A 15,608-nucleotide genomic window follows, 5' to 3' on the forward strand; every position below is an offset into this window, starting at 1 on the left:
ATTTGAAATCAACTGGTGTTACACCAAAGAAAGACTGTGCGATTCTAAATATTAACAGTATTAAAGTTAAGTCAAATTCAAAACCGCAGCTGTCTCTCTTTAACATCAAAAGAGCAAGGATTTCGGTGGCACCTTAGCCTTTAAGGTGCCACAGGACTCCTTGTTTTTGTGGATACAGACTAACATGGCTACCCCCATCTCTTTAACATGAATTTTAATCGAAATTTGAAGAAAGAGAAACAACAATTTCCTTGCGAAGGAAAATGCGGGTGGGATAGGAGAAGCAGGATAAAGTTTCAATCACTATTACTTCAAAACTCTCTCTTGCCCCCTTGTTAGTTCAGGGTAGTTCTTTTCCTTCCCCCCATCCCTTTTTTGGGCCCAATTATTTTTCTACTTCAGTAAATTCTTAATTCTCATGTTTTCATTTTTCCAACCCCATGAGTTGCCCTCTGATTAAAACTTTGTATTTTCTAGGCATTTCTTTTTCTGATTGTTCCTTTCCCCTGGTCCCAAAACTTGGAGTTTATTTTTAGTTATAAAGCTATTCACAGTGCAGTGAGGGAAAGGACGTGTTGTCCAAAGTCCCTGCTGCTCTGGTTACCTGAGGAGAAAGGAGGAGAAAGAAATATCGATTTTAATTTCCGTGGAATTTTCTCATAGCTGAACTCTTATTGCCCTAACAGATTTGGGATAGCTAGCCCAGCAGTTTGGTGTACATTTAGTATGAAAACAGACAAACTGAAGACATCATCTGACAGGTCAATTATCTTCAAATATGCCCTAAAATATTAAGTTTCTTTTTTCAGATCAGCAATCAGCATAAAAATGAACACAAATTTACAAAAACATCAGAAAAGCATATAGCGTCCTCAGGCGCTGCAAATGTATGTTTGTATTAGGAGAAAAGAAACAGCAGCTTAATGAAAAAAATGCATTAGAACAATGAACCTCTGTTGCATCTATCCAGGATCTTAACTTTATGTTCCAACACACTTTTGATCTTCCTCCCCCACTCTTGCCATCTCTCCCACTAACTTCTCTTGTCCCAGAGTTTTGTTACCTTGATGCGTCTCTTCAAAACAAGCAACAGCAAAACAACTGAGGAAATATAGAACTACCACAATTTTACTGTACTTTTTATGTTGTATTAACTGCTTAGCTGCTGAATGATTTACCAAGGCTGTTCAGCATGTTTTGTTCCAAGACTGTTCAGTGTTCTGACTTTCTATTTATTTGAAGTCCATGCCAAAGAATGCTCAGTGTAGAACTTTTATTACTGTAATTGTGGACAGAAAAGACCACAAGCTTTTTGAGATTGTGGCAAAATTTACACTAATTTAATTCTCACGTATCCAGCTCTCATACCTATGGGCAGGCTGACTTTGTAAGTTAACTCCAGCCTCTTTTCACCCTAAACTATCATCCAGGGACACCAATGTCTCACTTTGGCTCACCTGAGCAAAACACAACCAAGCAGTCAAAGGGGCAGTGACACACACTAACCTGTAAAATGCCTAAATCTCACACTGCGAGGTTGGAACCTTCCACAGTTGAACCTGCTTCAGTCCCCCAATGGCTGGCGTGTTAATCAGTGAGAGAAGGAATTCCCCCACCTCCCAAATGCACCAAGAGTGATATGTAATAGACTTCCCCTATTAATGATCATTTAAAAGTCAGTCAATTCTAATAGATTGCACTTTTCCAGACCCTTTTAACCCAGAACCCTAACGTGCTTTGCAAACATTAATAAATTTAGTCTCAACCCCTGTGAGGAAGGAACCAAGGCACAGAGGTTGGATAACTTGCTCAGGATCCTAGAGGAAATCTCTGGCACAGCTAGGAACAGAACTCCTGGACTCCCGACTCCCATCCTGATGTCTTACTCACATTTTACAGTAAGGGCTTCTCAGGAGGACTATTCATTACAGCAATTAGGTCTAAGAGCAGCAAGCTTATGTGAACAGAGAAAAGTAAAAATAAACCATGAAAAAACCTCCCTGGAAACTCAACATGGAAGCAATTTAAAAATGGACATTTTCCAGAACAAGTCAATGTAACCATGCTGAAAATATAACCAAAGCATTTCATCCTACAACCAGGATAACCTGGTGCAGGACAGAAACAGGATACAGTAGTTAAGCACATAACTGAATACACTACTCTTACAGGAAGGAGATTAGGAGAAGCTCCTCTTGTCATGATGTTATAGAGGAGGAAAAATAACACCAGATCCTTGCATTACAAGCTTTCAGGGCCATGTGAGCTCTAGGCTAGTCAGCAGAAAGGCTGAGTCTGGACTTGATAGCCAATCAGTGATGTGCCCAGAAAGAGTGTCCTCACAGTGATATATCCCACGTCCCCAAAATAACATTTGGGTCACAGTAGTGGGAGATGGGTAAACGAGAGGCCATCTTCTTTATCCTCCTTCCTGTCATAATAGGCAGGAAGACTGGGTCAAATTAGCAATAAAATATTTTAATACTGCTGATTAGACTTTTCTGGAGTCTGTCCTGCTAATCTGAACTGCACCCAGAAATATTTATGCAATCTTTTTAATATGGTTATTAACTGTTCATGTGGGATGGAAAAAGAATTCAAATCCACATTCCCTGAACTTTATTGGTGTTTCAAAATCAGGAAGTATAATAAATAGTGAGTAAGAGATTAGTGTATTAGAAAATAAGAATTGTTTGTTTTGTTTTGCCCATATGGGACAATCTTTTGTCTTGAGACCATCTCATAAAATCCTCAAACCTTTTGGGCTCAATTCTGATCTTGCTTACACAAGTGCAAATCAGGAGTGTAAAACTGGTGAGAGATGAGAACCAGACACAGGGAGTATAGCTATGCTCTACCTTTATTAGAAAACCACTTCCATTTAAAGGTTTCAGAGTAGCAGCCGCGTTAGTCTGTATTCGCAAAAAGAAAAGGAGTACTTGTGGCACCTTAGAGACTAACAAATTTATTAGAGCATAAGCTTTCGTGAGCTACAGCTCACTTCATCGGATGCATTTGGTGGAACTCACCAATCTACTAGACTTCTTTGAGGACAACAAGCATGTGGACAAGGGGGATCCAGTGGATATAATGTACTTAGATTTTCAGAAAGCCTTTGACAAGGTCCCTCACGCAAAGTAAGCTGTCACGTGATAAGAGGGAAGTTTCTCTCATGGACTGGTAACTGGTTAAAAGATAGGAAACAAAGGATAGGAATAAATAGTTTTCAGAATGGAGAGAGGTAAATAGTGGTGTCCTCCAGGGGTCTGTACTGGACCCAGTCCTATTCAACAATTCATAAATGATCTGAAAAAAGAGGTAAATAGTGAGGTGGCAAAATTTGCAGATGACACAAAACTACTCCAGATAGTTAAGTCCCAGGCGGACTGCGAAGAGCTAAACAAGGATCTCTCAAAACTGAGTGACCGGGCAACAAAATGGCAGATGAAATTCAAATATTGATAAATGCAAAGTAATGCACATTGGAAAACATAATCCCAACTATACATCTAAAATGATGGGGTCTAAATTAGCTGTTACCACTCAAGAAAGACCTGAGAGGCATTGTGGAAAGTTCTCTGAAAACATCCACTCAATGTGCAGCAGCAGTCAAAAAAGTGAACAGAATGTTGGGAATCATTAAGAAAGGGATTGATAATAAGTCAGAAAATATTATATTGCCTCTGTATAAATCCATGGTACATCCACATCTTGAATACTGCGTGCAGATTTGGTGGCCCCATCTCAAAAAAGATCTATTGGAATTGGAAAAGATTCAGTGAAGGGTCACAAAATGATTAGGGGTATGGAACAGCTGCCATATGAGGAGAGATTAACGAGATTGGGACTTTTCATCTTGGAAAGGAGACGACTAAGGTGGGATATAATAGAGGTCTACAAAATCATGATTGGTGTGGAGAAAGTAAATAAGGAAAAGTTATTTACTCCTTCTCAAAGCGCAAGAACTAGGGGTCACCAAATGAAATTAATAGGCAGCATATTTAAAATAAACAAAAAGAAGTATTTTTTCACACAACACACAGTCAATCTGTGGAATTCCTTGTCAGAGATGTTGTGAAGGCCAAGACTACAACAGGGTTCAAAAAAGACTAGATAAATTCATGGAGGATAGGTCCATCAATGGCTATTAGCCAGGATGGTCAGGGATGGTGTCCCTAACCTCTGTTTGCCAGAAGCTGGAAATGGCAACAGGGGATGGATCACTTGATGATTACCATTTCTGTTCATTCCCTCTGGGGCACTTGGCATTGGCCACAGTCAGACGACAAGATACTGGGCTAGATGGACCTTTGGTCTGACTGAGTATGACTTTTCTTGTGTTATGTTCTTAAGTCACACGCTTTTGAGTTTGAATAATTCTGATTTGTATCTTCTATAAAAACAATTAAATAGGAACCAAAAGTAGTCAAAAATTACCAATCACATTTTGTAGTAGGGAAGTTTCCTGGAAAGAAATAGCCAGGAGACTAGTCCTTGCATATCTATTTCTTGTTTCCTATAACACTAATTCATCTATTGGCACATTCTAATACAAAATACTATATAGCCGTGTCAATGCAGGTTTTTTCTGCACTATATAATGAAACCCTTTAATAGGACTAAAAACAAACCAGAATGACATTTTAATGAGAGATGAGACCCCATAATCTTATAAGATCTAAAACCTTAGTCTAAAAGTTATCCATATCATTGGACAACTACAGTAGAGCTACCAGTCTGTGTTAACTAATAAGAATAGTTTTCTTCATCCCAGTAATTTCCCACTAAAATGAATTAACAGTTGCACAATACACATCCAAACTGTTGTTGAACTGGTGTAAGCTATAGGAGAGTTTCAAAACCACTGCTGACAACATGGCACACCTGAGCAGGGTGAAGAGAGATTCCTCCTGACAACCATGAGCATAGTTTGGGGGGAGGGGAGGAGAGGGGGAACGTTGCCCCCCCAAACTGCAAGCCTCAGAAGGTTTGGAATTTGCCTACCCCATGCGTAGCCCCATTGGCCTTACTGGAGCTGTCCCCGTTCCCCCCAAATATAGAAGTCAAACTATGCCTATGCTGAAAACCATGTTAACAGGACTGTGCACTTGCCACCTCAGTAGTGTACAATTCAGTTTCATGACACAGTGATAACATCATTCCGAGGAGGGAAGGAAAAAAAAATCCATGCCCAAAGCAGTCAGGAAAACCACGCTAGCATGACTCTGACTATAGTGAGGACAGGGCCGGAGCTGAAACTGTGGATGTGGGGTAAGGACACAGGCTATATAGCTGCAAGTTTGAGCACACTCCTTAAGCAACAGGCCACAATCCCTTGAAACTCCAGATTATAGGTCAGTACACTACCTGGGCATGCCTTCGGAGTGTTTGCTTGTGTGCTAGGAGGGTCAGGGATCGCATCCTACTCCTTGCACAGAGGAAATGTGTGTTGTGGAGGAAAAAATGCCCTTTTCATTCCATCTAATGTTCACCATGCACACAATATTCTGATCAGGGCAGGATCTAGACCAATATTTGTAGCAAAAGTTAAGTGGCTCACTTTCAAAGTGAGCAATGGGAAAAGATATATTGTCACTAAACAGAAAAGAGCAAAGAATATCGATGAGAGAGGCTTGAGAAACAAGAAATAAAAAGATGAAATCTCCAAATTGCAGGTCAGTAAAACCCAAATGTATTATGGTATGGAACATCAATATTAGAGAACCAAGCATGAATATGCACCAGACTACTCTATTTGCCTGCTTGAAAGTGGGGATACAAATCTGATAGATTTCTTAAAGTAACAGCCCTGAAAATTCTGATGCTAGATACGGAAGGTGATAGAGTAACATGATAATATTTAAGATTCCTAATTTACATGACAAAGAAACATGCTTAGTGGGGCTTTTTGTTTTATTTACTAGGAGATGCTTTATTCCTCTGTGAATTGTGGAGAATTCTCCAATATAGTGAATGAATAAGCAATACTTTGAGTCTACATATATTTATTTATGGTAGTTTAAGCAGACATCTGGTAGGGAAAAAACTATTTACAAGTGAGACAAAGAAACAGTGTTCCACCCAAGAAAGAAATTAGCGAGATAAAACACTGGATGAGAGCAAGGGTATGCTCTACTCAGTAGTGCAGAGTCTAATCAAGTTAAAATCCTTTTTATAATAGAGGGGTCGCAACCTGTGGCACACGAGCTGATTTTTACTGGCACATTGCTGCAAGCGAGGGTCCCGGCCACTGCCACCGCTCAGCCCACTGTCAGCCTGGGTGAATGGAACCCCAGGCTGGCAGCGGGCTGAGTGGGGCCGGCGGCTGGGACCCCAGCCCCAGCTGAGCAGCTCAGCCCACGGCCGGTCTGGGGTTCTGTCCGCTGGTGTAGTGTATTAAATTTCTCCCCATAGGAATGTGCTACTTGCGGAGCACCAGGACTGGCAGCCATAAGTAAGTAGCACATTCCTATGGGGAGAAATTTAATACACTACACCTGGGTAGGGAAGGCTGTGCATCCCCAAACAGCCCACCCCCTATCTGCCCCCTCCCACTTCCCACTCCCTGACCCATCCAACCCCCCTACTTCTTGCTCCCTCAGTACCACCCCCCCGGGACCCCACACCCCTATCTGCCCCCCCGGGACTCCACCTCCCCATCCAACCCCCCTGCTCCCTGTCCACTGACTGCCCCGACCCCTATCCAAACCACCGACGGACCCCCCGGGACTCCCACCCCTATCCAACCACCCGTTCCCTGTCCCCTTACCATGCCGCTCAGAGCATCAGGACTGGCAGCCGTAAGTAGTACACCATAAGTAGCATATTTCTATGGGGATAAATTTAATACACTACACCTGGCCCCGCTCAGCCCGCTGATGGTCTGGAGTTCTCAAAATATGTCCTCTCACCCCTTATCAAAAATTACACTACAATTAGCTTAAAAACATTGTTTGTACATTACAGTAATCGTTAAAAATATATATATGTAATGTTAATAAATACATAAGTTTGATGAAAAAGTAGTTGTACTTATGTGCCTGTGCTTAATTTGTGTTTTCGATGATTTACCTTCTAAAAAAAATCTCGCATATCTCGCACCCCCAGAAAGGGGATCTCGTGTGCACCCCAAGTTAAGAACCACTGCACTAAACTGCTAAGATCTGCATTTTAATTAAATTTTAAATGAAGTTTCTTAAACATTTTAAAAACCTTGTTTACTTTACATACAACAATAGTTTAGTTACATAATATAGACTTATAGAGAGAGACCCTCTAAAAACATTAAAATGTATTACCGGCACGCAAAACCTTAAATTAGAGTGAATAAATGAAGACTCGGCACACCACTTCTGAAAGGTTGCCGACCTCTGGCTTAGACAAATATTTAGTAAATTTAAGTAATGGCATCCAGGTGAGCTAGTGTTCTATAAATGTCAGCTAGAGAAAGTGTTAAAGACTTAAGAACACTTGAGGTTGAATGCTTCTCTCTCTCTCTCTCTTTTTTTTAAAATATAATCCTCAGGAGAAACTCCAGGCCTGGGAAAAAATAAGAATCCAAAACCAGGCTCTTGAGAGACATTTTAAAGGATAAAGCATTAGTAGAAAAAGAAAGAAAAAATTGGACAAACTGTCTGAAAGGCTTTGTTCCCTCCAAATGTATAAATACCCAAGAGACTTTTTTAAATGTAGTTTATGAAGCCATGTTTTATAGGCATTATGAAGTTGGCAGGGCAAGTGAAACCATGACACCACATTCATAGGAACATGGATGCATAACCTTACCTTCTCTTTGTAAAATATAATGTAGGGTGGATCTGACATTAGAACTGCTTGTTTACCGAGTCCAGCTAAGTCAATGTTACTTGGGGGGGAAAAAACTGTTAAAAAGGTGTGTACAGCAGTTACACAATGTTGTGGTTAAAACTGGGATTCAATTTCGTTAGGACAAAGTTCAATGTCCCATGAAACTACACGTTTCATAATAAGAGTTTTAAATAGGTCATCCCCTAGTAAACTTAGTGATTAAAGGTCAAACAAAATCACGTTCTGAACTGTAAAACCATATCTCAGGAGACATTTCTCTTCCAGGTTGTTTAGTCTTTAGACATAAAAATAACCCCAAAACCTTGGTTGAAAATTCCCTTACAACCAAGATCTATAAACTGTGGACCTACAAAGTTTACTTTCGTGACAGTCAAGCAGCACTGTTGCATTCCACTTACACCTCGGTATAAGAACATAGGAGCTCCAGCAGGAACTGCAGAGGTTGATTTTTCTTTCTAGGATAAGCAAATACAAGAGAAATAGATTTATTTTATTCTATTCTGATTTGAAATCAAATGGAGTACTACTGATGTTAAGGCTACTCAGACTAGGAACCCAAATGATACCCACCCTTTGGTAGTACCAGTAACATTTATGGGATAACAGAATACAAGGTTTAATTAGCTGCTCATTTGGATAGGAAATCATCCACATTCCTAAATGGTGTGAATAAGTGCTAATTATTGCTTGCTATTTCAGGGGAGATGTGGTACTGATGCTATCGCAAAGGAAACACACACCTACGAATAGTTTAAAATATTCTTAAGTAACTGGCAGGTATCCAAAGCTGAACACAAAGCTCTATGGGAGGGGCCAGGGTACTCAGCATTTTCTGTAACAAACATTTTCAGTGAGGATTCAGTCCCATTATCAATAGTTTTTCATGCTTAGAAACAAGCAAGGAAGATGAAATATTTTGGACTACTGCCTGCAGCACCACTTTCCTCACATTTCTGGTAGCACAAGTTATACCGGACTTGGCTGGAAGGGGAAGAGTGGAGGGGGAGGGGAGGGGAACTGTGTTCCAGAAGCGCCTGTGAAATTTAAACTTTTGTTTTCTCCTTTGCTATCATTTCAGAACCCTACTGCATTCAGCACACAGTTCTGTATCCATTATCTGCACAATGCCTTTGGTTAAAAAGGGATCACTGGCATGGTCAGGTATTTCCATTTTTTTCCCCCTTCCCTGCTCAACAACATACCACACAGGCTGCCTTTGCTGCTACACAAACCCTGAGAGCTTTATTTCTCTTCTGTATGTAACCACCCATTAAAAACACCAACCTCATTCTGAAGGGGAGGAAGAATGGACTCGTGGTTAAGGCATTGAGCTAGAAGTCAGGGCATTTGGGTTCTATCCTCTGGTCTGCCTGGGTGAGGCACTCAACTTCCCTGTAATTCTTTTCAGTAATTATTAATGCTTAGCCATACAATATCCCTTTGGAAGGGAGCAAACTCATTAACGGGTTAAATTCGCACAAGGCCCTCTGTACCACTTTGGCTCTGTGGTGGCACAGAACAGAGAGGCCAGGGATGCACTGCAAAACCTCTGACAGAAAGTGGAGTTGAGAATGCTTTGAGATTTTTATTTTTTGAGTCTTTTAACCTGGGGATTGAGAGACTCCTTTAACATCAAGTCAGTTAGTTGATTTTTGTATTGTGTGCACTTGCAGAGATGTGATAAGTACATGGTAAATTTTAAAATAAATACTCAAATCTAGTGGTTTTATCACCCTATGTAATTGTGGCAAACCATAATTCCAACCCATGCACTGAAGGGAGAGGCCATAAAGGGGCTGTACTGTAGCCCTGCTGCCACCTTTCAGGTTGGAGAGAGAAAAATCTATCCCCTCCCACAAATCTCCACATTGCGGCCTGCACAAAGTGCAAATCTGGTTTTATGCAGGAGAGGTGAATTTCATCTAATGATCCTAAACTACTGAGCACTGTATCATCTACTCAGATTATCCTTTACTAAAACAGATCGTTTTTAAATCAATGGCCAGTGATTGGTTGGCCGAAGTTAGTCAAAGAATTCAAAACCGTAAGCGTCTTGTAAATCCAACAGTAGGATCAAAGCCTTAGTCACCTTACACAGTCAGTCAAATGTGGCTTTTAGTCCTAATGAACCTGGCTTCTAGATGCAATTACTACTCCATAATGTGTTTTTTTTCCCACTGGACAAAATGAAAAACGCTTTGATTCTTAGAAGATCCTGTACATTGGTTTACCTGCAAGTTTAAGGAGGAGCAAAGGGAGTTACTTTAATAACTGGTCAGCTGAAGCAACTAGGCAGAGATGATCAACAGAAGAGGGTAAAATGAAATAATGTACTTTTTTTTTTGCAAATTAAAAAAAAAAGAAAAGACCGAGGATCTCTCTCAAACCATCCTACTCACTTTTTTCTGGAGAGAAATTCTAAGTATGTATTACTCAGAGAATGGTTTGTATGACAAAGACAAAGCGAACACAGTTTGGAAGGGAGGAGTAAAAAAAAAAAAAATCAAGCAAGGCGATATTGAGGAGGAGCAGGCTGCCTAGTCTTCCTTGCAAGCCAGTGAATGTTTTATTTTCACTTATAATGAACACTGAAAAGGTGGGAACAATTTCAACATCGGCTTCCCATTTCACATCTGTGACTGAAAACAGAGGATGATGATGAATGAAAGTGATTTTATATGAAGTTATCTACCCCTCATGTAAGCTCATAAGTAAGTGCACAATTCTTAAGTAGAGCCCTGCAAATCCACGGATATCCGTGGACCATTTTTGCGGATAGTGGATCGGATGCAGATACAACCGGGCAGGGCTCTACTCACCAGTGGCACCTGGCCTGCAGTGTCTGGCTCGGGCAGCCCGGGGTACGCAGTGCACTCAGGGCTGGCAGCCAATGGCTTGGGCTAAGCAGCAAGTTGGAGTTAGGGCTGTCCAGCACCCGCTGGCTGCGCCGCTTCCTGTCCAGCAGCTCAGGCTCCTGAGGCAACGCCAGTGTCCCCACCACAGCCCAGACCAGCAGCACTGGCTGTGTTTCCAGTCCCGGGCCCGGCCCTAGCCCGCCAGCGCCTGGGTAGCAGGGTCCGGGCCCTGCCCTAGGGATTGGAATGGGCAGGGCCTGGTACCCCACCCCTCCACCCCACTGCAATGCAACACCCTCCTGCTGCCATGTGCCATTGCTTGCAAACACCCAGGAACAGCACGCTATGTGCTGCCCCTTCCTCTCAGTCCCCACTCTGGGCTGCCCCTTCTCCTTGAGACCTTGCCCCCATGCTGCTCCTTACCCCCAGTCCCTACCTCCATGCTGCCCTGAAAGACCCTGCCGCCCTTCTCGCACCCTTTGCTCCCCCTTCCCCCCCAGTCGCTAGCCCTTGTGAGACGGCTTGCTGTTGGGGCGTGGATGCAAGTAAAAGACAGCTAGCAGATCGCAGGTTGATACTGGTGAATGCAGATCGGTTGCAGATCCACGTTTTTGAATCCACGCAGGGCTCTATTCATAAGAATACACAGGTCTGATTTTTAGAGAGTGCCTTCATTTGCATCCATGAGGACAGTATGTGTGTCCAAAAGAGGCCAGACAGGTAGGTATCTAGGCATTAGCAGGTGCAAATAGAAGTATAAACATGCACATGAAGCTCATGTTTCTAATTTTTAAAAATATCTTGCTCTGAATGTACAATTTATTACCCCCATATGTAGTTATAGCTATCAAAATGTTTACGCTCTAGCCTGACTTTAGTATAAGCTGTTCAAGCTATGTGCTTTCAGGAGAGCTATAGAGGTGATATTAGCATCTGGCAGTATTACTATGATGTGGGATAACTCAGACGTTTGCTATGGAGGGATTTAAATCAGAATGCTCCCTTAAATCTAATTCATGCTCATGACCCAAAGTTACAAAGGAAAGCATTAGGTCCTGCTGCTTTTATCCAGATTTTTGGAAGCACAAGCACAAACACCCATTAGAAGATAGCGTTATGCTAAATAAAACAAAACAGGTTCAAATTATATGCATAGTTTTATAAAAGAAATGGAGATGCTTTTACTGATCCTATCAAGGGGAAAGGAGAGACCTAGAAGGTGTTCTGACTTGGGAACAGAACAGTTTCCTGAGTTTAGCAGAAAGCTTTGAGAACTCGCTAGTTGGTTTTCTGGAGAGCAGGAATCTAGGAGAGAGATTTGGAAAGTGTACAATGTAGACAACACATATATAATCTAACAGAGAAATAAAGCTGTCGTACTTTATCCACATGGCAACTCATGTGTATGTCCAGGGCTTATACAAAATTTTGCTTAAGAAAGAATGAAAATTCCAGGCCCTAACCAGCATGTTTTTCTGCCTGTGTAAACCTTTATTTTCACGTGAAGTCTAACCAACTTTCATTGGGACCACAACAGGAGTGAGGTCCTGCTTGTGGATTCATTTGCAAGGCTGAATACTGAATGTTTACACATTTCTCTAGCCTCAGTTCTAACTAAAACTAATGTAACTGTTCTTGTTATATTCCATGCCATAAAGCAATTTCTCTCTTTGTAGGGATTTCTGGAGTTTACACCTCTTTATTGGGGAAATATTTCAATAGCATTCTGAATTTGAGATAGTAAGCGAAACTGTGCAAAAAACCACAATAAACATTGTGTACAATACCATAATGCTAAAGAACAACAAATCTAGCACTGAAGGACATGTACAAAAAGACAGTGATATCAGTTAAATTGATATTTACTTAACATCAAATAGCTTGCACTGACATTTAGGTTTTCCTTTAAAAAAGTTTTTATAAACTCTAAGTTCAATAGAAATGTTGATGACTTTAAAAAAGAAAATTCACCTTCAATAGTGAAAATAAATTTTAAGTTTTAAAATTCTTCAAGATTTACTTAAGGTGTGATTAGCAACATCAGCTGGGAAAAGGGTTCTTTTCTTTTTTCTTAATTGCATCATTTTTAACCTGACAGCATCCTTTTTAAAAGAATAGCATAACCAAAAATCAGTTTGTACGTCTTCTATAGAGCTAAAGATCTTGTGAGCCCTTGGTGTAAACTCTTAACATTTCTGTATATTTTCAACAAGATTCAGCTGACATTCGCTTTTATTTCGGTAGCAATTTAATTAATCTGTTCCTACACTTTAAAATTTCTTTGAGAAAAGCAAAGAAAATTATACCTAAATTTAAGGCACTACTTCCCCAACATGGATTCAATCCTAAATAAGAACTCATGAACCCAATATTGCAGGACTGTGGGGATTTGCTGGGTGTGCACACAAATTTATGATATTAAACATCTCATGTACTATTTAAATAAATTAATAAAGAGCAAAGTACTGAAAATAAAGCAGTCAACAACATTGTACAGTAGAAGTTTTTCACCATCATAATTACTACAGAAGTGATATGTGCACAATGTCATATAAAAAAAATAGTGCTGAATTTTGGGTGGTGTGGTTTGAGAAACTCTTAAAAGGTTTCTGTTGAACTGTGTAGATGCCTTGCTGAGAACAATGCAGTAATTGAAGGGCATAATCATACAATTTTCTAGCTGACAGTATCTTAAATTTATGTACCAGATGTTATTTCATGACATGTGACAAATTAGAGCCTAAGGCCACGTCTACACTACCTGCCGGATCGGTCTATTGGGGATCGATTTATCGCGTCTAGTGTAGACACGATAAATCGATCCCCGATCACTCTGCTGTCGACTCTGGAACTCCACCAGGGTGAGAGGAGGAAGCAGAGTCGACGGGGGAGCGGCGGCCATCGATCCCACACCGCGAGGACGCGAAGTAAATGATTGTAATTCAATTTAAGATACGTCGACTTCAGCTACGCTATTCTCGATCAATTCCCCCCCCAGTGTAAACCAGGCCTAAGTATTAATATTCTCCCCACTTTCAGTGGAGTTTGAATTGCTGATACTGGCACAATCTTTGGATTATTATTAAAAAGGGCAGCAGGGTTACACTCATTCCTGCAGCTGCTCCCACATTGATTTAGCTGCTAAATCAGGTGTTTTGTTTTGTTTGTTTTTTTAAGAACTAGGAAGTACTGTAGCAAACAAACCAAGCAACCAACCACTGTCTAAAAAACAATATCGTTAGAAAGGCTATTTTTATCTTATAATGTGTCCCATTTCATATCTGTTTAAGAAACAAGAAAGGACTCTTTTTTTTTTTTTTTAAACAGACCTGTATTCAAAGTTTTGAGCTGACAGCAAAATGGTATTGCTCTTCCAAAAGATTGTATTAAATATTTATCCTCAATGCAGGCTTCAAGAGAATTTCGATACTGCATGAGTGGTGCATGCTGCAATACAAACCTTCTGCCTTTTTGACTCTTTAGCAGTGGAATCCAGATCCCAGCACCTTTTGTTACAATTGAAGCTTGTTAGGAAAAATAAATACAAATCGAAAGGCAAAGCTAGGAAACTCTTAAAAAAAAACAAATAAACTAATAAAACTGGCTGCCAATGTTACTACAGAAAGGGAAAAGGAGATTAATTATAGAACATATCAGCAGAGAGCTACTTTGCTAGAGATACTGTCATGTCTTTTCTGACTATAAATTGGTTAAAAAAAATCCTGTATGTTGTAGACTGCATTGATAATGTAGTAATAGATTAAAATGTTTCCTGTTTCATGGACCTATTCTTTCATATCTGAAACATATCAAAATTTAACTAATTCAAACAAGGACAGCCTACGCAATTCAGTAAATTGAGCCCTGATCCTGCAAAAAGTCATCATCTGGTATAGTGCATACTCCTGAAAGTGACTCCAGTTGAACTCAGCTACTACTCGCTACTATGGCACAGTGTGCATTATCATGAATAGCAGTTACTTACAATGGGACCACTCTTAGTAATTTGCAAAATGTTAACACTGGGCTTATTGCATGATCAAGCCTTGATCAATAAGTAAACATTATTAAAAAAAATCAAGGATACTGCACCACAAAGTATACTTATAGTTTATATATTTTGACAAGTGTACTTTAGTTTCAATTATTTACAATGAAACTTCATAATATCCTAGCACATGTACTATGTTTTGTAAAAGTAATGGGGCTAATGCGAGATCTAGCAACAATCTCTGTTTTTAAAGTGGCGAGACATCAGTGGGGTTTTTGTTGAGAATTAGCAGGACTGCAGGTTAGCGAAGTGTGAATTAGTGAGATTTTACTATTTTAAAAAAATTTCCCATAGCCACGTGGCGCAAATCAGAGCCATAACAAGCAGCTATGCTGCATCTAATTAGTACAGTAGTTATATACTTTTTAATGAAAAACACAAGAATGAACCTGAGGGGCTAAGTCAGAGCCCCCTCTGTTAAAAGGCTTTATAAAACCCTTCCTTCCTAATTCATCAGTACTCAGGATTTTATTTGTATTGTTGAAGCTGGCTGTTTGTTCTTATCTTAGCATAACAACAGGTTTCAGAGTAGCAGCCGTGTTAGTCTGTATTCGCAAAAAAGAAAAGGAGGACTTGTGGCACCTTAGAGACTAACAAATTTATTTGAGCATAAACTTTTGTGAGCTACAGCTCACTTCATCGGATGCATCCCACTGTATTTTCCACCGAATGCATCCGATGAAGTGAGCTGTAGCTCACGAAAGCTTATGCTCTAATAAATTTGTTAGTCTCTAAGGTGCCACAAGTACTCCATTTCTTTTTTGTTCTTATCCTGTAGTTCTGGCTTGCCAAACTCATTTGAGGTAACAAACCCCTGAGGCTAACTGAATTGTTTGACTATTCATTAGAAGAGCTGTTTACTGAGAAGGTGGTGG

At 40.3% G+C, this 15,608-nt stretch overlaps 1 protein-coding gene across 7 annotated transcripts in view; it reads right to left on the bottom strand.

The window, feature by feature from the left end:
* Positions 1 to 15,608, bottom strand: part of GNAS (GNAS complex locus) — a 276,404-nt gene that overhangs the window by 71,433 nt on the left and 189,363 nt on the right. For 3 of the 7 annotated variants that reach the window (XM_038369571.2, XM_038369573.2, XM_043496121.1), the window contains exon 5: positions 8,178 to 8,282. The exons of 2 other annotated variants lie outside the window; for them this stretch is intronic. In XM_038369571.2, the coding sequence (XP_038225499.2) occupies positions 8,178 to 8,282 (105 nt within the window). The remainder of the gene's footprint in view (positions 1 to 8,177; positions 8,283 to 15,608) is intronic. 2 more of the 7 variants (XM_038369572.2, XM_043496120.1) reach the window with 1 other exon arrangement.

This window comes from Dermochelys coriacea, chromosome 13 (genome assembly GCF_009764565.3).
Source record: "Dermochelys coriacea isolate rDerCor1 chromosome 13, rDerCor1.pri.v4, whole genome shotgun sequence".
Taxonomy (NCBI): domain Eukaryota; kingdom Metazoa; phylum Chordata; order Testudines; family Dermochelyidae; genus Dermochelys; species Dermochelys coriacea.